The 22204-nt window shown below is 38.0% G+C and overlaps 1 protein-coding gene across 1 annotated transcript in view; it reads right to left on the reverse strand.

Annotated features, from left to right (window-relative positions):
• Nucleotides 1–1139: 1139 nt before the first annotated feature.
• The window catches only part of RPAP2 (RNA polymerase II associated protein 2), a 39084-nt gene continuing 18019 nt past the window's right edge, over nucleotides 1140–22204 (reverse strand). The window contains exon 12 of the mRNA XM_082054548.1: nucleotides 1140–3078. Coding sequence (XP_081910674.1) covers nucleotides 2928–3078 — 151 coding nt within the window. The 3' untranslated portion in view covers nucleotides 1140–2927. The remainder of the gene's footprint in view (nucleotides 3079–22204) is intronic.

Raw genomic sequence — 22204 nt, forward strand, 5'->3', positions numbered from 1 at the left:
TCACTAAAACTTAAGAGTATCTGAGATAAGGCTCAAACCCACCACTGAACCAAGTGATAACTGTTATCATCTGCTCAACTAACATAGGAAGGAAAAATGGTGAGCACAGCAGCAAGGCCACAAGGAAACAATCCTACAAACATCACCAAAATGAGAAGGTGCAAGGGAAAGTGAGCTGAGAAAGAGTAAAGTCTGTTAAAGGACAGATAGTTGTAATAGCAATTAGCTTTAAGCTCATAAATGAGGTCTAGATTTGAATGTTTCTAAGCAGTTAAGCTGTTACAAAACATGCTCATAAGAAAACTACACAGATGAACTTATTTTTTTTGTGTTTGAGTTATGCTCTTTGTACAACCAGTTAAGGCTGATAGTACAAAAGATCCTTTTGAGATGAGTGTACAGCCTTTCTCCCACTCAAAAGTAAAGGGCATATGTATACTTTCTGCATTTATTTACATGCGTTTTACTCATATCTTAGGGAGATTAAATAATTAAAGGTAAGTGAAGAATATCTTTTCAGGGCATTTCCAGCATATTATAGAAGTCTTTCTTCTGGTCTGGTGAAGGTGGTCATGGAAGGCAAAAGGTTCTGCTGTTCTCTTTAGGCAAGGAAAAGCACGAGTGCGCTTGCTACAAAGCAGCCAATGAGGAGATGCAAAAATCCTGGAAGCTTCATTTTTTGAGCTGCTAAGGCAGACAGTAAAGGCAGCTGCAGTGAACACTGATGGAGAAGTCTTGGGGCCTGTGACTTATTCACTCTTATTACAGGTTCATACGTTTCCTCCACAGTAAGTGCTGAAGATCAAGCCTAAAAATAACTAACAAAAAAATCACACCACCAAACTGACAGGAAGTGTAAAAACTTTCCAAATGAGAGGCATCGAACCTGCTGAAACAGTCATATTGCCAGTAACACTTTCTAGGTGTACTCAGTATAGCAGCATTATCATGGGGTAGTTGTAATCTTTGTAGAAATATATTTAACTTCCAAAATCAGAAGCAGAAAGAGATAAATCCAAGGTTTAAGTCTTGCTCAGAGTATTGTACCTATTACTTAGTCTTCTCTAAGCTTATGTTTTGGTGAGGTCTTGTCCCTCCTTTGCATATGCATCAAGTAAAAACTTTTCCATCATGGTAAAAACCAGTGTACCTTCTAACCAGATTACATCACACATTCTTATGAATTTGACATCAGACATGCTCTGATCACGATGCTTATTTTTCTCCTGTTGGATACTTAGAAAAATGTATAGCTTTAACCTTGCATTAACAGTCTTCCTCCTTCTAAATCTTCGCTTTTAAAAGTTATACTGCACATAACTTCCCATGACAAGGTAAGGGAAGTCAAGCATCACCTAAATGAACTTTACTGCACAATGAAGCTTCCACGGAAAAGCTACACGGGCTTCTGTGTGCCAGGGGCAATCAACTTATTTATCTTTACTATCATGAAGGAACTACACAGCAATAAACTAATTAAGTGCAGGGTTCCCTTTGGGTGTCCGCAGAAACAAAACAAAATAATAAACTCTTGTTTTTCAAATGGAGTTGCTATGTAGCAGTCCTGGTAAGTCTTGCTTCAGCCTTAACTAGTGCTGCACCAGCAGTTACGACTTTCTTTCAAGTCTCTCAAAGGACAGTGTCCTATGAAATGAGAACAATGCAATAAACCATATTATGGAATAATTAAGAATTACTAGTGGATTAGTTTTAAATTGCATTTTATAATCAGTGGCAGAAGCAAGTCTAAACACAGTTTAAACAACACAACTCTTGAATGAAATGACTACTAAAAGACTAAAATTAACTTTTTAGTTATTAAAATATAAAGTCCAAATTAGTAACAATTAGAGACTTTAACTTTTATATAAGTTCAAAGACCACCCCTCTTCTTAGAAACAGCAAGAGAAATGAGCTATAGATCTGGCATTTTTGTGTGTACTGTTGTCATCATTCCTAGAGTGCTGCTCCATGCGTTGGGTCGGCTGGAAAAATGGCAGCAGCAGTGCTCTTCACGTGCCAGCAAATTCCTGTAGACAAATTGCAGCTGAAGATTTCCAAAGCACAAAAAAACCAAACCAATGCAAATTCATTTCTACTGCTTTTAAATAGGTAGTTTTCAGATGATCCGCATTTTAACTAGTATCCATGCACACCCTGAACAACTGCTGTTATGGGCAGCTTCTCCAGAAGACTTCAACATTCTTATTTGTAGGAAGGAACTGAAATAGCAGAAGTGCAAGAAGTACAATTAACACTAAATTTCATTTTTAATTTAAAAACAAGTTCCAGCAATTGAAGGTGTTTTTTTCATTCTCTGTGCCACTATTTCAGATAGTAGGAGAGGTTGGGGTGATCACCTTATTCTGTGGGGAACAAAGGAGTGAGATTGGTAATGTTAATATACTAATTACTTAATTAAATGCTATAATGCCATTTTCATCAAATCAGTTGAATATGATCAACCTAAATAAGGTGTTTGCTTTTCATTTTTTCAGCCTACCCAGAATGCCAACAGTAATCTCAGTATTAGGCAAAAAATAGGTGGCTTTTAGCTCAATCTTATATCCCAAAGACTGAACATAACAATTTCATTTTAATAATAAAAAACCCCGCTGAGCCTTATCCATTGTACCAATTGTAGTAAAACTTCAGTAAAAATTCCTCCCAAAAACACAGTAAACCAACTATATATTCTCAAAAGATTAAAGTGATAAGTAAGCAGCTGGCATTTACTGTAAGTGACAAAATGGTGACACTCATTTCCATACCACATCTATTTATTTACTTTAAAATGTACTTTACACATTTTCTGCTCTGGCTGATATGATCTGTAGTTACTGTGCATACTTACAAATTGCTGAAAATCAAACCTGTTGTTTACTGGTTTAGTTTTAAGACATACAAAATGGTTGAAAATTGCCTGACTATTCAAGTAGGCTTTCCTTTCTAAATATTCTTGTTAGACTTTCCAGATCTTCATTTTTGAAACGCAGTTCTTCCAGCAACGTAGTCAGGAACTGTGTGTACACGGGGCTCGTCTGAGTGTTCTTAAAAAGTGGACTTGTTTGTGACAATCTGGCAAAAAACCAAAACGCAACATATTTGATACAGAAAAGCAACTTTTCAGCTTCAGATGTAAAAAAGGCAAAGCTTGTGAGTTTGAACAACTGTATTGAAGAAAGGCAGTTTATAACATCACACTTGATTCATTACAGTACATAAGATTGTATGGATTATATAAAACATAACCTGTACTGAAATGGGAATTTTTATTAAGATGTAGTGAAACTGAAAACCAGTTGAATTTAAAAAAAATGGGCTAGTAGTTTGTACGCCTCTAATCAGTTGTATATCGATGTTATGTACACAAACAAAATTCAGAACGAAGTGTAAAATGTTATACAATTTCAAATAAAAAAGGAACTATATCAGTCATTATTTTCTTCTTTACCAAAAAGCTCCTAAACATTTATACTGTAAAAGTTATATAGGTCTTTGTATGAGTAAAATATAAAAGTCTATCGTAAAGTAACCAAGAAGGATATTTTATTATTATTAATAGAGCTCCTGGGCAGAATTTGTACTTAACTGGAAAGTCACACTCTGTCAGACTAGGTAAAGACATTCAAGAGGTCCCTTCTTTCGAGGTCCCTTCCAATCCCTAACATGCTGTGATTCTGTGGTAAGAGAGTCACTTACGGATGATTCTCCCCCTGTTCTGTATGCCATAAAACACACAGTATGTCAACAGAACAAACACATTTTGCTTTAAGTCGAGATTTCTCCGAACACATAGAAGCCTCTCATGGGGGCAGTCTGGATTATGATTAATTTTAATTGATGCACATGGGCACATGAGACATCAATTAAATTCTCAAACCGAGTAGCAATTTGAGTGAGTAATCAGAGCAACGTGATTCCTTAGTTTTTGATGGTCTGTATGTTAAAGCAGTTTAAATTATACCTCTGAACTGAACTGTTTAAAAAACAGGCTTTAAGAAAGCCCAACAAAGAACAAAGCTAATTTTATAAGGGATACTAAAGGGATATTAAACCTCAGTTTTAAAGCTGGTACTAGAACAAAGATTTGCTATAGCGAAACTATTTTCCATTTTGGTAACAAAATTAAGTGCTTAAAGCCTTGAAGTGCCTGCAGTCTTACAGTGCTGCAGAAAAAGAAGAGAATCAATGGCGGGGTGGAGGGAGGAAATTATATTTCTGAATTCAGCTCATGAAGTTTAACTTTAAAATTCAAACAATACTTGGCCTTTCAAAATGGGCTATTTAGCAACAGCATTTTGTAGAAAACCTTCTATTTGGGTCTGATTTTCTAAACTGAGTAGATGGAGTTCATCCAGTTTCCACTGATTTTAAAAATTACAAAGAATGGAAGCTGAAAGTAGTTGCCAACTAGGACAACAAAGTATTTGCGTGAGATCAGACAATGGAAATAAATAGGGCATTAGTGCAGATCCCCAAAGAGAATGTTATTTATCATCTGAAATCACTGAAACTGCAAGGCTCACATTACTGTATATTGCCTTTAGTTCCAGAACCAACAAGAACAGCAACAGAAGGCATCATCTTCAAAGGATCCCCAAGCACACATGCAGAACGCTGTTGCTAAAGCGCATCCCTCCGCTGAGGAGCCATCGCCATGTAGATCATTTACAGACATCGGATCTGGACAGAGGTGAGGTCAGATGTTGAGCTCTTGGTTTTCAGTTGTGCTTTCATTTTATCTGAACCTATTTTTATCCTAACGTACTTTCTTCTTCTCATAATTCTAATGCAAAATATTGCAAAGGTAGTAATAGCTGAATCTAATTCCTAAGCACAAATATTAAAAAAAAAATCTTAAATGAAGACAAGCAAGTATTAAAACTTATGCCGAACATTAAGTAACTTCAATGCCAAATGTTACTCACAAGATGACTTAATGCAAACTCATATCGCAGCAACAGTTACTTCATCTCAAATACTGTATTTAGATCATAGTGCCCCTGACAGAGGTATTTTAGAATATGTTTGGAAATTATGTACTTTTAATAAGAAACTCATGGTAATCTACAGCTTCCTAAAACCTTCACAGCTCAGAGGGCCTTTAAGTGAGTAACAACTGAGAGTAACCTCCCTGCAGTCATTGATAGCAAGACCATCTCCACTTGAAAAAACATGCACAGAAAAGAAGATTATTTTAAATTAAGCAAAAATAATGACAGAACATAAAGGATCTAGCAAGACATACTAAATAGAGTCTCTTAACACAAAAACAAATTTACAAAAAATGCTGATTAATAGACTTAATGAGTTGAATTACCTTCAAATTCTTTTTGGATTGCATTTCGATATGTACATTTAGCTAAAGATTTCAACTATCAAACACTGACACTTAGTGAGGACTACAGGAGATGCTCAGAGTAAGGACATGTGGAAAGAAAGATTTATGTACAAACTCCGCTCTGTAAGCCCTCCCACAAAAGAGATGTATTCATAGTTAGATTTGTGATTTTTGGACTGAAGCCACTAAGTTTTGTGATGTACTTCATGGCAGACAGGCCTGAGCTCTTTCCTGGTGAGAAATGCAGCAGGTACTATTCAAACTGGTACCACAGAACGGCCCCTGCCCGGGGCTGATGGTCTGGAGGTTGATTTTTGCATTATGATACTCCATCAGCAGGGGAGCGGAGGATGTGCTGACAGAGGATCAGAGTGACCATTTCAGAGTGTTAGTCTGGAGACAGGGACAGCTGAGAAAGATGCATTATTACCGGTCTTTAATTTGTCCTTCTCAGCATTAAGTAGGTTGTATATGAAAATGACTGGTGGTGTGAACAGTCATGACGTCTGGGTGCTGGGGCCAGGCGGCTGTAATGTTGCCAACTGCTCTCTTGGCAATGTTGTGGATTTACGTGCGTTTTTAGCTGAAGTTTCTTCCTCCTGCCTTGAGCTTAAGAGGACATTAATAAGGATGTTGTTTTTCAAAAAGAGCAGAAAACTTGTGCGGTTTTAAGGAATATTCTAAAACTATATATATACATTTTTTTTTTTGGAACTGCAGTCTGTGATATTATGTAGTTTCATGAACTACAAACATGTCCTAACTATCAGACCCTGTTTCAGACATTCTGTGCAAAGAGTAGCTATTATAGCCCACACTAAGAAAAAGGTATTAATGTTGTGAGAGAAACTGCCAGGCATTAAATATCGAGAAACAAAGGTAAAAAATGAAAGGACATTTTAGCTGTGGATCAATCTTTTCTCCTTACCTGAACTTTGTTTAAAAACTAATTAAACTACTAATTATCTGATCAACAGGATACGAAATGAAAAAGTAATTTCAGAGAGGCATGTGGAGGTTTCTAGCAAGTAGTTAAAAATTTTGTCTAGATGGGACAACGTGTTAAACATTTATGAATATACATACAAACACTTTAATCTTGGAAAACTGTGTCCTTTTGGTATTTAAACGATGTTTTAACTTGTCATTTGAAAAGCAGTTATCGTCAAGTACCTTTCTGCTTTTAAGTGGCTGTTGGAACAGATGCAGCAGCTTTTGTCTGCACAAGGTACAAGCAGATTTTGCTGATGTGCACCGGGTGAACAAAACCAGGACACATGGTCTAACACAGGTCCAGTGTGTACTGCAGGTTCTGCACAACAGAGTGTTAAGGGCTATGCTTGCATCCTTGCATGAAATGCTAACTGAACTAAACCATATTTGTATGCAAAGCAGCTCAACAGTATTTGGAATCAATATCTTCAAGTCACTGAAAGCCACAATGATGCTATCTCTGAAGAAGCTGTCATGACTAATTCAATCTAATGATAGACAGGATTTGCGTTCAGGGATCGTGGAATTGCCTCAAAATTCTGCAGTATCTTCAAAAGACATAGAATATAAACAGGAAATAGAATACTTGCAACCACAATAATAACAACTGACTAATGGAACAATGAAAATAAAAATAATAAATTCCGCTTTTCCGTTACTTCTTTCACATGTTGCAACACTAATGTGGAAGGGACTTATGCAAATAAAGTCAAATAAAAATAAGAAAAGCTAAAGGATTAAGTGACTTTAAACCAATCACTTACAGAAGCACGCAAACATAGATGTTACTGTCCCAAGTTATACCCGCGTGCTTCAAAGGCTTTGCCTTCAGCACGCCCCATAAAAGGAAATGTTCATGCTCAGGTCATGGAAAACAAGGACAGTATAGATCAGACTTCATCAAACAGTGTCGCTTCCTGCACACTCACTCACACCATATGGTAAACAGGTCTTTGTAAAGTTTAAAAAGTGTTAAAAATGTCAAACTATATGTAATTGATAAAATTTGTAGTTGCTATTCCACATATGTTACATGTTCAAGGAAAAAAAAAAAGTGAAATTCACGTGAAGACCCAGCTAATATTATCAAGCTATCAAATGACATCTGGCTACCTCAAAATGTTGACATTGTTTCAGTGCTTCAACTCAAGACCGAAGCTTTCTATGAACTAGTCACCTTACAAAAATATTTGACAAGTATACATAGGAATTTAACCTAAATTAAAATAGTCTTAGAAGTCTAGAAGTCAGTCATATAATATGGAGTAAATGTCATTAATTGATATGGTAGTGTGCACTGCTTCTTCCTAGATTTAGGCATACCTTAACCGAGACAGCTGAATACATTCAGAAAACATGATGACGCAGTAATATTTTTATGTAGTTAAAAGCAATTGGCACTTCCTATGCAAAGGTGTGAATATCCTTTCTGAAAAAAACCCTAATTGTACGTTACCATCCTCCCCTCAGTTACTGGACCTCAGGAAAACCCTTCTGGACTTTAAGATTAATTCTGTGATGCCCTTTGAAAAAAGTTAAATTTTGAAAGCCACCACTGTGCTATCAGCCAGTTACAGGTCTCTGAAACAGACACCTGGAAACAGGGCTAAGAACACAAACACCCAAGAGTTGGGTTCCTTTCCACTCCCCAAAACTGGTCACCACTTAAAATTACATGAAAAGCTTTGAGAATTTGAATGCATGTAAATTTACTCAGTATGATACAAAGCATTTGTATACTCATGAAGAAAAGCCATATGCTCATTCTCAGAAGAATAAGAAGCTCCTCCTAGAAAAATATAAGTATTGCCAGAAGCTTAAAAAAACCCCTAAAAGCCAGTGATCATGGCAGACACCATGGATCTGAACACATTTCAGTCCCTTCCTTGCTCGGCATGCTTGGAACTTGAATAAGAACAGAATGATAAAGCAGAGGAATGGAACAGGCAAGCACCACCATAGAAAGCTCTAGAAAATTGGATATAAACATTTTTGCCAGTTTACAGGCATTTGAGCACTGTGAATAAGACAACATAATCATCACATGAAAGTCTTTTTTCTTTTTAATTCTCTCAGTTTCTTTCTACCTTTTGTTTTAGGCACTTTAGACTTAATTTTTTAAGATCATCATAACCAGGATGACTGATAACTATTCTTCTACCAGAATGACAAAAGTTGCACTAATGAATACAAAACTTTCTTGAACACTCATTTCAGAACATGGAAACGAAGCAAGAGCTGGCAGCAGCTATAGGCAGCAGGTTTTTTTTCCTTCCCCAAGAAAAACAGGGGCTCAGGCTGCTGCACATGTGCTATGGGGAGGGTGCCCACAGCCTCTGCTCCAGGTGCCATCTACAGACTCTTGCTAAGGGTCCCTCCCTGCAGGGAACCCCAGTGTGTTTATGCTGGTTTTGGACATTCACAACTTGGACTATGGCTGTGAGGAATCTAGTCCTCTCATCGCACAAGCATTTTAGCTGAAGGTCTGGTAACAAGTACTTAACGTACATTTAACAACAGAACTGTGTACACACCTCTGACACCAGTCTGGGTGATTTGACATAGCTGTGGAAGGTTCTGAGAGACCAATCAGCCATTCCAGCAGCGTGCCTTTGGCACTAGACTAAAGCACATTTGCTCTATTGCTATGACATAAAGTCAGGTCACATCATTAACAAGGTCTGATTTAGGAGAAACAACACTAAAAAACATGAAGAAATGTAACTGTGCAGGAGATGTGCCACTACCTGTCAACTACTACAATAAAACATTAAACAGAAACCTATCTGAATAGAAAAACCCTTTATACTAGAAGTCTTCCAGGGTACTGCCAATATTCAGACACAAATGGAAAGTATTTTAATGGAAAATCTACATCGAAGTTTGTTGCTGGGATTTGGCAAGGACTGGTTAGCGATCCAGTACTCTTTGTGGGATCAAATGGTTCTGAAAGCAGAGCAGTTTACCAAAGTTGAAGTCTTTAAGTCAAAAGCAGGGAATACCACCATCGTGGGTCACCAAAAACTGAAATTAACTTGAAAGCCTGTCAAATTTCTGTGCAAAACTCTCACACTTGCAAGACTATTACAAGTCAATTCCAGATTTGGGAAAACAAAGTTATGAATGTCAGACAGCCCATCTTTACAAATAATTAAATGATACTTAAAAGAATTAAGTTATAAATGCACAAGATTTCCAGTTTTGCCCCCTCCACAGATTTTTTGTAAACATTTGGGATGGTATTACCTAAATATCAACTGCTTTTAAGATTTACAGGGGGTATTACCATCCTCCTCTTCCCAGCTCCCTACCTACCATTTGGAGTTGAAATCATGAGGGACTTCTTCTCTGATTGCTTCTGCAAGGGATAAAGAGGAGAGGGAGCGTTTTGCAGGCTGGTGCTGCTGAAGCCGGTGCCGAAGCACTTGACTGCGCAGCCCCAGCGAGCCCTCCTGCAGCTGTCGGATGGGCTGGTTGTGCGCGTTGAACCCCGGTCTGGGCCAGAGGCGAGTGTAGGACAGAACCAAAGGGGACACTACTACCTAGACAAGAATCCTTAAAGTTGTTTCAGTGTATTAATGAAATTATTACTTTAAACTCATCAACAGCCCAGGACTCCTTCAGCAGCTATCTACAGTAAATGTCCTACTGCTTGCATTGCAACTAGAAGGGAGGGCACAAAAGCTCATCCACAGATTTAAATAAACCTTTGAGCAGATTTATAAAAACTAAGTATCAGTATGATACTGCGGGTCATTCTCACTAATAGCTCATCTCAGTGTTAAAATCCTCTAGAAATATGCAGAGCTGTGTCAAATGAATGAATGAGGACAATCATGCCATTACAATGTGTTCTACTCTGTCAACACACAAGGGCTGTTTTTTGTGTTGTTTTTTTTTAATACTTCAAATATACCTTCACTACTCTTATTTCACAGATATGATGGGCTTAGCAATGCAATAAAAATGTTATTAATCAGAAATGCCATTCTTTTAATACAGCAGTTCTATAGAATGCAGTCTTGGCTTCCATTTTAATTATCCTCCTATGAAGGAAGTCTCCAACGCAACTGATTAAACAAAAGTAATTGTTTTAAGACAAATGACTAGACTGAGTCAATACAACAAGTGTTACAGACTAGCAATAAAACTCATTGAAATAGATGTGCATTGCAGCCCATAGACCATCTGCCTGTACGTATAACTGGAGTGCTGCCAATCACTTAATAACAGTGCGTCGGGATGGGGTGAACTGAAACACTTGCCGTGTTTATCCACTTCAGGAAGCCATACTGAAAGGTGCTTGGATAATTTACCAGAATGAGTCAAAGCATCACTGTAACTCTGAATGTTGTTCACAATGTATTTACTGCTTGCTTAATTTGAGGTACAGACAGCGATTTTGTTAGTCAAGTATCTTAAATCACAGCAGGGATTTCCACAGACCTTAAGGCATAACGCATCTGTCAGGCAGAAGTTAGTATGGGACAGAAAGCTGATCAGAGGCACAACGTGAGTGTTGCTGTAAGTTAAAGACGCAACACCAGGTAGCTTAAAAAAATTATAACCTTTGGTATAATTAAGTGGTTACACAATTTGTACTGTTTTAACATACACTTAGACATTAGAAAAATTACAGCTTCAACTTATGTAATTTAGCAGTTATGCTCACAGTTTCAGTTAAAAAAAACCCCACTTGTTTCTAGTAACTTTAGTTTGAGCATGATTTTAAAAGCTCAACATTTAAAAAAAAACCTTAAAAGCAAGAGACTGTCTCTAGAGTAAACATTTTCCATTAGAACACATTAATATTTGACAGACAATCTTGAACTGGAAGCATCTAACTTACAAACAAGATGAAGAAGTATTTAAATATATCTCTGCAATTAAGTCTTCTTTTAAATTGAGTGATACTAGTGCAAAAAAAAAAAGTATGATCAGTGTCATTTGCAACTCTGAAATTAAAGAAACCTCTAATTTGGGGCCCTTAGTTAGTACATCCTATTGGTCAAAGAGGGAAGTCAGTATTCAGGGGTAGTTTTCTTCAATCTCCCCAAATTTATTCCTATATTCTATTTTCTTTATGAAAGATAAAACACTCTAAAGGCCACAGTGTTGAATAATAAAAACTGACAGAAATAAACAGGCAATTTTCTTACTGAGGAAAAAAAAGCTACGGCTGGTCTAGTTTAAAATATAGCCAGAAGATCCTATTCTCATCATAAAGACAAGAATTTTGTAGCTGAAGTGCAACTTATGTTTTATTTATTATTTAACTTCCTTTCATTATTGTGTACTGACTTGTCCACAGAATCCAGCACAGACACTTTAATCCTCTGATGGCAACAGAAACTAAATTATTCATAGTTTAAAATTTTTGTCCACTACATTTAAATCAATGCTACAAACACTGATTCAAAATCAACAACTGGAATTCCTACATAACCCAGGTATATGGCAAAACTTAAGGTTCATTCAAAAGTTAACTTCGTCAATTGGTTCCACTACGTTCATTTTTTCCTATGCAGCTTCTACAAGTGCGTTCGAGAAAAATGTTCTCTTTGATACACTTTTATGTATATACTTACACTAAATATGCATTTTTCTTCTTTTAAAGTTCACCTTCCACGCACACTTTTCATATAGTTGGTGTTCAGATGCAAGCCAACTTCCATTCCCTTTTAATAATGGGGCCAAAATTTCACTTGTGCTGCTGCCGGATGGCTACAACTACCAGTAAAGGGAAAGCAAACCTACAGTCCCAAGAGTTTGTCTAACCACATGACAAAAGTCCTTGCTGACAACTGAAAAAGAGACAGTGGAATTGCCTTTTTAGTTCTTCCATTTGTATGCAGACAGGTGAGCGGCCGTGCAGCCCCAGCACGCGGGTCAGGCCCTGGGACGGGGCCGCGCGGCAGCTCCCCCGGGCCGATCGCTCTCCTTGCGCTGGCTTTGGAGGCCAAGCGAACATTTGTAGAATACTTTCCTGGTTCTACTCTAACATCCCATATGAGAGTTCATTTTTGTTTTTTCCATTAAGCTGCATAAGGATAATTTTTGAAAGATACTCCAGTGTTTTCACTGTACTGTGCAGGGAGACATGTTGAGGCAACGGGCTTATAGCTACCTTATCAGGTACAGAGGCTCTTTATTTAAAACAGATCTAATAAAATGCAAATGTTCTGGATCTTGGTCTTTTTTTTTAACCCAAGGAACAAACTATTTGCATGAATAGCAGGATATATTGTTTATGCCATTTTTTTCCTCTCCCATGAAAGTGAAGGATCACTCCATCAGCTGCCAGCTGTTATTTATAACAGCCTGCAGTAAAACTTCAAAGATCCTGCAATGAAAACATTTTATACTAATGTTGCACTGATACAACAAGATACAGAAAAGGAAAAAACTCAAGTAAATTCAGACTGCCCTCAAAATACCAACTTTTTAAAAATATATGACCTTTGATTTTTAATTAAGGACAAGTAAAACGCTTTCTTATATATATATAAAAATCTATTTATATCATTAGGTCAGTAATGAATTTTACAGGGAAAGTAAAAGTCTAATCTAAAGGAACACCCAAAATAAACACATAATGTGCTCAAAGAAACTATGGTGAGACATTTCATCAAATGGTGTAACAATTTAGTATAGCCACTTAATACTATTTGTGTCAGTTCTGTACCTTGTATACTTGAAGACAACAAGCCTTAGAACATGCACTGTATGTACAAATAACTGAAAAAAAAAATAAAATGCCTCAAAAATTAGATAAACACCTGAAACTCTCAGTTCATGTAACTCATACTATTTTACCACAATATAATTCATTATATTCTAAAATTCTTCCCAGGAAGTAACTAGAAAATGGCATTTTTCACTATTGCCATATTTCAGTTCCTGTGAGTGACCAGTAGCACCTGAGAGCGACAATTTCTATCCAGCTGACAGCAAATGTACAAGTCTATTGCTCTGTACAATTATTTTAACATTTGCAGTGCAAGCATCAACACTGCAGCTTCTCTCACAGCATCGCTCCTATAATGGTCCGTCTGAACAAGTTTCCTGACCGTATCTATGCACACCTGACATAGTCATTTTCCTCAGCCATTGTCCAGGCCAGGAACTACACATTTCAGAACACTCGGCAGGTGGAAAATGATGTCCCATGCTGTGCAAGCGTTTGCTGGTGTTGTGCTGATCCCGTAATACTCAGCAGCTGGTGTCAGGAAGCGCTCGGGCATCCTTGGTTTTAACCCAGGCAAGAGGACCAACACTCTGGAAATACTTGGATGTTACAATGTCAGCCACAAAAGTTCGGGACCTGTGACTCCTTAAAAGCTACAGTTATAATATAAAATGTTTCTATTTGCCTCCTGTTATAGTGATATATAGGAACTCTATTCTCAAACACTTCTTTATTTTAAAATGACAACCAAGACTGCCATCAACACAAATATCATATAGGCCTAGCAAAAACCAACTACTTGGGCAATCATATGCAAAACAGAGTTTCCAGATTTCTTTGATTAGAAAAACCTCTCGCCAGACAAGAAGACTAAGAAAACACCAGAACCAGCTCAACGAAATCTACACTTTCCTATCCAGAGCACTCTTTATGCATTTTAGCTGGATCAGAGACCATGTTGCACCATTTTGTATTAACAGATATGACTGCAGGGTGACTTTTTTAAAAAGCAAGTGGAGTATGGTACTCACCTCTCTATTTCCACAGTCCAAGTTAATTACTACAACATTAATTCACAGACATGAAGCATCAGAACTTCTGTAATCCTGTGTGCCATTTAACGCACTTACATTCATACAGGGATTTGTTCCGAAAGGTTTCCATTTAGCTTATCTGAATAAAGCCAAGGCAAAAAAAGTTCACAATATAAAGCCAGAAGAAATCACTATCAGCTGTTTCTCTCTAACAAATCCAAGCTTCTTAGGTACACATTTCAAGGACAGGCCTTGTTTAAAGAGCTCAATTTATTTGAAGTCTGTTTCCTGCTAACCAGCTGACAGATCAAAGGTACTTCTCAGTCCTACCATTTGTTCCCATTTTTCCCTCTTTTTCAACTTAGTCAGAATTTCAAATTTAATAAATTTAAAACTTATTTTAAAATTGACCCTTTCATCATTTTCAGTCTTCTATTTTTTACTTTTTATGTTCCACAAAGTTTTCCTGCGACACCCCTCAAAAACTGGAATCTATGCCACTGAAATCTTTGGGTTACTCAGGTACATGAAATTAAGCACAGGTCTAAGTCTCTGTAAGATTAAAAAATGCTAAGATGTAAGCTTTTCAGAGCCTGAACCTTTTAGGTACTTTGTAAGACATACACTGTTGTATAAATTATTGTGCACATACAGTGGGACATTTTAATATCTAAAAGATACCTTTATATACAAATCTGGTACATTTTATGAATTAAACATTTTTTTAATATACATCCATTTTGGCAACTGCTGGACTTTTTTGCTCGCAAATACTGGTAATCTATTCCTATCAATTCATTATCTCAGTGATATGCAAAATAACTCAATAAAGATCAAATAAAATATACAGTCTTACGGTTAAAAGAGCTACAATGCAATATACTTAGGTAAATAGCTTGTGGATACTTGACTTTATAAAATGTACTCACCTGTACTCAGTTACTATGGAAACAATGATCATAAAATTGATCACGGTTTAGTTTCACAACTTTCTAACACTGTAACTTGATTATTTGCCTTTCAGCCCAATATACAGATCAAACACCTGGAATAATGCAGCTGAGTAAAGAGACATTGCTAGGAATAGACTCGCTGCCACTGTGTCCAAATTTGTTTTCTTCAGAAATTAAACACAGGGACCTCAGGATTTTTCTCCCTGCCTTTCCCAGTTTTGAAAACAAATGCCAGTGCAGTTTTGGACCTCTCAAAATCAGATTCTTAAAAATCATCAAAAGTTAGGGATTCTTAAGCACCTTTTCCCAGACACACCAGCTCACAGTAGGTTTTAAAAAAACCCGACAAACCACAAACAAAAAAACCTGAATCATTTTCCTGTTTAATTATTTCCAGTTCTATTACTGACTTGGTTATCTCCAGGAAATCACTTTTCTACTCCTAATCTCGATTTTACCATCTCTGCAAGAGAAGAACACTATTAACTCTGATTGCTGAAAGTACACTGACCTGAATGTATACCTAGAAAACCAGCGTATCTGGTGAGGTTTGAAGCAAAGAGCAACATGAATCTCAACTATTCTTTATCTCTTTAAAAAACTGAATACCTCATCTCAGAAATACTGAGTTTTATGATGAATGAGTTAGAATTCAGTGTCTTCTTAAAATGGATAGAGAGAAAAGGATGGAGAGGGCGGAAGAGTGTGAGCCATATGTACATTGCCATGGAATACAGGGTATGAGCATGGTATACATCAAAATAAAAGGAAACATACTGACATCCCAAGCCTCTAAAGAACCAAGCACCTGTACAGTTTTTGCACTGATGCTTGTTTTGCACCAAATAGTATGCAATTATAAATATATACTTTGCAGTTTCTGGATTGAACTCCCACATCCTGGTTAGCTGTGTTTGCTGCCAGCCAATTAAAGCACACTGTTACTTTTGGGAAGTAGTTACGTATGTGACTGTTATAGTTTCTTTGCATTATGCCATGCAAAACCTTATTAATATAAAGTTATTTTATGTTTATTTATACAACATTCTGGTTACCTGATGGTTGCTGTCTTATCCCAAGTTTCTATTTCAATTATACACTTTGTGTCTAAAGAGCCACCTGCACCCTGATGCTAAATCCACTAACTTGGATTTTCTGTAAATTCCAAGAGCTTCATCATAACCCACTGCTTAGAGATACACTTGATACATCATCTTTTTGTCAGTGACATGTATTTCCTTCCTTCCTTCCCTCCCCAAAGAGGATGTATTTTCTGTTTTCGTAAATATGAAAGGAACACATTTCAGAAAATACTGTACATCTTTTGCCTTCACTGTTAACACACCACATCAGGATCAGAACCTAATTGCCAGACTGGGTGAGGCCACTGAGTCTCAGTACAAACTGCCTTTGCGCTCAATGCCTACAGCATTAGGAAACGAAAACAAGGCTCCAGTTCCTCAGCACAAAGCCCGCTATCAACTATCACATAAACCAATAATTTGCCTCCTTTCTCAATAAATTAGTTGTAATCTTATCCTCTCCCTTCCAAATTTTTCATGCCTCTGAGCAGTTTATCCCTGGTCACTGTTGAATATTATAGGGATGCCAACGTAGTCCAACATAACATTGGAAGGACATGACACATCACTCAGCCTAGTAGAGGGATCATTATGACTCTCTGCATAGAACCAAACAAATTAACCCAGAACTCATGCTAAAAATTCTGCTTGTACCAAATATCTGGGGATCACATGCTGGGAAGCTGTACTAACCTTTCCAATGATGTGTACCTCTACATTTTTTTTGTTTCAGAAACAACAAGCCGAATCAACGGTGATTTTGATCTTACGACAAAGTTTCCGGTAAGTCAGAAACACTGCCTATGTGTCACGTCCCCATTAATGTAGGCAGTTCTTTAGAAAGTTTACTAAGATAAAGTTAAAACTCTGAAAAGAAAAGATGCAAGTGTGTGTCAAAGTCATGTTTTGCTTTTAACAGATGGGTAATGTTTCACGATAAAAAATGTTTGCATTGAATGTATTGAGATTAATTATTAATAAGGAAGCAAGTATATTTTCATAGGACTACAGCTTCGGGATTCAGCTGCAAAATTCAGTTTGCAAAATTCAGCTGCAAAGTTCAGTTTGCTCAATTGGTGAAGTTAAAATACATTTAGTTTAAAATTAAGTTTGGGGCAGCTGTTAGTGTGTAAACTCATGGCTTACTTGCAGCATTAGTTCAGAACTGTCTACATTACTGTGTAACTGTACAACTTACTCTGTGCTACGGCATGCCTTCCAACAAGCAAAGCTGTATGCAGCAATAACGGAAGGAGGGAAAACATGACACTACAAGAGAAATTTTCTAAATATATACTTTTCAAGAAACTTAAATTTAAAACACTTCTCTGTAGTAGGGCTAGGCAATTTTTCCATCTGCTTGATCAGCACGTAGTTATGGCACAGAGTTCAACAGGACATGAACTCCACTGACCGAGTTAGCTCCCCAAAGAGTCAACATGATAAAGTGATCTTCCGAAATCTAGCAAGCTATCCTTCAGAGGGTTGAAACAGAAGTTGCAACAAAAATCTCTTGTTTAGTCACACAAAAGGCAAAAATGAAGTGGCAGAGGAAAGTACTTTCCCTACCTACCACCATATTCTTAATTCACAAGTACATTTGGAATGTAACATACCCAAGGATGACTAAAGCAGAAGATCCAAAATTACATTCAACATAGAAGTATTTCTAGGCTCTAATAAAAAGATCAGCCAGGAGAACACCACCACGAAGGACAATTTATAACTAGCGATGCACTTTGCACCCCAGCTCTGCACAGCTGGGCATGACTTCAGTCTGAATGCCCACACTTACTGCTGCTGGGAACACGCAGCCATCTCTCTCTTGGAGGGATTTCCGAGACACTTGGCAGAAAGCCACAGCCCTGCTCTCCCCTTGCCCTGGGCAGCAGAACGGGCAGCTGCAGAGCAGAAGGTGCAGAGCAGAAGGTGCAGAGCAGAAGGTGCAGAGCAGACAGGTTCCTGAGCCAGCCCTCTAACCCCAAGCACCCGAGGTCCAGCAGACAGCGTGTGCTGAGGCTCTGCTCCTGCTGATGAGGTCAAGGACCAGAACTGCAAAGGGGAACTGATTATCCTGGCCTCACCTCAGGCGGTTTGTGCTGGGCTTACGTGGAAGTGCACAGCACATCCAGATCTCCCATATAGAAGGTTATCCCTGAGAAATACTAGAATGGAAAAAGACTGTGTGTGCTGCAATCAAATCTGGGGACGCTTTCCTGTGTGGCAGCACTACAGCAACACAACCAGGTTGAAGCTGTTAAGGTTTCCTCTTCTTCTATTTTGTCCCTTAACTGATGAAGATATTTAGTTAAAGTTGGCACTGATTAACGTCCCAATTAACAACACTGCAAATCCTTCAAAATACTCTTCTCTATCTGTTTCCTTAGTAATACTGGAATGTGCTAGGAGGAAGTAGAGTAATACTGATCTACTCCACAATATGCCAAATAAGCAGATTTGAGTTTGCTTAGAAAGTGCTGATAAGTAAGAACTGTTTAACAGAAAACCTATTTGAGTTCATACTCACCAAATGACAACCTATAATTATGGAGAGAAAAAGAAATATACTTTTAAATGTTTTTAACATGTTAAGACAAACTTGGCTTTTCTCTGTTTCACACAATAATATAACTCTACAGACAGAGACCAAGAGTGAAGGCAAAACTATGACCACATTCAAACACTTTATAAAAAGAAAGACTTTTTGGATTTTTGGTCCTGCAAACTCTATTTCAAAATGGAAAATAATTATATTTCTAGCTTAATGATAAATTATTTTTCTCAGCTGGAACCTGGATACAATCTTCTATCACCAAAATTGCTAAATGAAAGATCATCCAGCTGACTTGTATGTGGTTTCTGTAGAAAAGAGTCACTCTGCAACTCGGATTCCTATCCAATATGCATTTGTACATTAGATTTGTACATTACAAACATTCAAGCATTTCCAGACGGAACACAGCAGTGGCATCACAAACATCTGAATTCCTTTTAAAATAATTTAGAAGTGTCAGTGTTGAGCAATAGATGTGCTCTCGTGTGCAAAGAAGTAAAAACACATACTTGAACCCAAGATTCTCCAGTTCCTGAACCGTTATCTCCAAGAGAGTAAACCTCTAGAGTACATCTCCACATGACACATTTATCTAAAGTGGCTGCACACATATAATGATGGCTTTTGTTTAGTGATCATGGTCATCTTGAGTTTGTTTAAATACTGCACCGAAAGCTTATAAACTAATCCCAGAACATTTTGAAATGCTTCAAAGCTTTTAGCGGGGGAATCTCTTGCATAGGCTTTGTAGACAAAGCTGACCACAGTTCACTGGAACCAGCCAGCTCAGATAAGTCAGATGAAAGCAGACATTTCCTGAAAATATCTTGAAAGCTTTCCATTAGACTGTACCAGGGGTATACACTAAAAACAGCAAGTGCCCATGCTTGTATAGCAACCAATCTTCCCACTGCTTTCTCCGTTCTTTCTTATTTGTATCTGTTTATCTGCTTCATTTGATATCTTGCAAAGTTCTTTGGGAGGAAAAGATGCAACTTCCATATTCTAGCTTACAGTGCGTTATAAAGCAGCTGTTACTGTAACAAAAAATTCTGCTCAATGTACCAAACATTGCAACAGGAAGACACAGAAATCTACCACTGCCAAAATTGCTACACATGGCAAAATAACAACAAGAAAAAAAACAAACCAAAAAAACAAGACATTTGTTCTACAGAATATTTTAAAGAGTCACCCACTCCATGATAGACACGAATGCAATTATTTGAACATAATTCTCTGGCTGTCAGAGTGTACTCTAAGAAGGCCAATACAGCATTGCTGAATGTGCTGGTCATAAAGATGGGAGTGCCTCAGGCTAGATTTTCAATAAAGGCTGCGACTGGCGGTTCAGATTTTATACAATAATTTGATTGAATAAATCCGGCTGTTCACTAAGGAACAGAAAATGCTCCACTGTTGTGATCTCCCTACATTTTATACTTTGAGAAAGACAGTTACACTGTCTAATTTCATGCACGTCATTTCACAGCAATGAATTAGAAGCCCAGGTTTCTTCAATAGTCCATAGACTGAAGGGCACGTAAGTACTTTTAATAGCTTCTTGAGGACCAGCACACTATAAATGGAGCCTAGGTCTAATTTAAGCACCAAAATTAGGTGTTATGACTATCCAGCATGCTGCACCCTACCAAGAGTAAATAGGCATTCTCCAACGAAGAGAGGGTAGCACTATCATAATGTAACACAAAGTATTAAGCAGTGATGACACTTGAATTCAATACAGCAGTAATGATTAATAGTTATTCTGCGCAATAGCGTATCACAGCAAGGGTGGGGGCAGTCTGACGGCACACTGTGAAATGAAGCACAGGCCGAGTCCCCAGCACAGGCTGGCCATGTGTGCGAAGGAAGTGGTGAGCCACAATATCGGTGCACAAAATGGGGTGCAAGCAAAGTCCAACAGTTGCTACTTTAAACAAAACAACGCTGCCTCCCTCCAAACAAAAAATACTTGAGGTCTTAGTAGTTTCTTTTGAAGTATACCCTGAAATCCCATGCTCAGTCTGCCTTCTGTAGTCTCCGTTCTTATACCTCCTGCCTCACAGGGTCTCTGTAACACGGTCTTTCATCTTCCTGGAAAGAGGCAGCATTATCCTCTGCCAGGGTGTTGCTTCTGCTCCTTCAGTGTCAGGAGTGAGATGAGCACGCTGTGCTGGGAGCAGGCCAGGCCTGGAAACACACACTCTGAACGGGTTCTCCTCTTGCAGGGACAGGAGCCAGCAAAGAGCCACTCTGACTCAGGCCCCATACAACTCTGATCTAAATGAAATTACAGGGGATGCAACATGCAATGGCTCTCAGTGTAGCTAACGGGAAACCAGAGAAGACTTTAACAGAGTGTCATTATTTTTACAAGCAGTATTAGTAAGAGACGAGAGCTGCTTTGGTGGACTGCAGGAGGTGAGAAAGGGCCACAAGGTGAGGACCTGTCTCCAACGGGTTGCTGAGGTCCTCGGTAGCCTTTCCCTGCATGCTTCTGGCTTCCACCAAATATTCAGGTTTCATTAGAATTCCCAAATAATTAAATATTCTGCTTTAATCTTTGCAGAAATGATGCAACACTCATCTTCTTAGAGCAATGTTAACACTCATTCTACCCCATGTACATTCTTCCACATCCTCTCCTAACACTGAAGTAAGCGTAGTTGAAGGCCATGAGCCTGCAAGAACTTTACAATAAGCTGAAATCAACAGGAGTTTTATTTCCCCAGAATAACATTAAAAATAAAATCTATTCTGTTTTAGGTTCAAATATAATTCATTTAGCGGCAGACCCTTAGAAAGCAAAAGTGAAAAAGGACCTGGTTCTCTGCTTCTACTGATTGCTATCAAGACTGTCTGCTGCTTGTATAACATTTTAAAGCAACTGTAAAACAATCATTAGGTATGTAAACATTTAGAGCTCATAATATGTGCAGAGACCAGCAACATTAACTTCTGATCAAAAGAGTCACCACTTCCTTAAATGTACAGAAACTACTTGAAAAATTCATAAGATCTGTTTCACAAATTACCAATTCAACCATAAGAATATATAGTAAAAATGACAAAAGATTTGTTCTTATAGTTGATAAAAAATTTATGTCAAGGCATTCAAGTAAAGTTACTTTCTGTGTTCTGATTTAATGAATCATTTGAGCGGTATCTGGCTGGGTGACACAGATGTAAGGCTCGCTGAAGCCTACTCTAATGCCTGCTGGTACCGTCCTCCTTGGGACAGCGGAGCCAGAACAATGTGTCAGGCTGCAGCAAGATCAAGAAAGTAAGTGCAGTGCCGGGCTGCGCTGAGGTTGGCCCACAACACTTCTTGACCTGCGAATGTCTGCAAGCACTTCTCTGTCCTGCAGGCTCCAGTGACCCAGGAAACCCAAAAGCAGCAGCAGCAGCAGCGCGGTAATAAACAGTCTCTGGGATAAGATTTTTGCAATCTTGTAATTCAAGCTGAAAGACATAAAAAGATTGCTTGATGGTTTAACCCTGCTGAAAGGCAGGGCCTGCCACTGTGTGAAACCACCGGTGATTTCTTAAAAGG

The sequence above is a fragment of the Streptopelia decaocto genome, assembly GCF_964273445.1.
Source record: "Streptopelia decaocto genome assembly, chromosome: 5".
NCBI lineage: Eukaryota > Metazoa > Chordata > Aves > Columbiformes > Columbidae > Streptopelia > Streptopelia decaocto.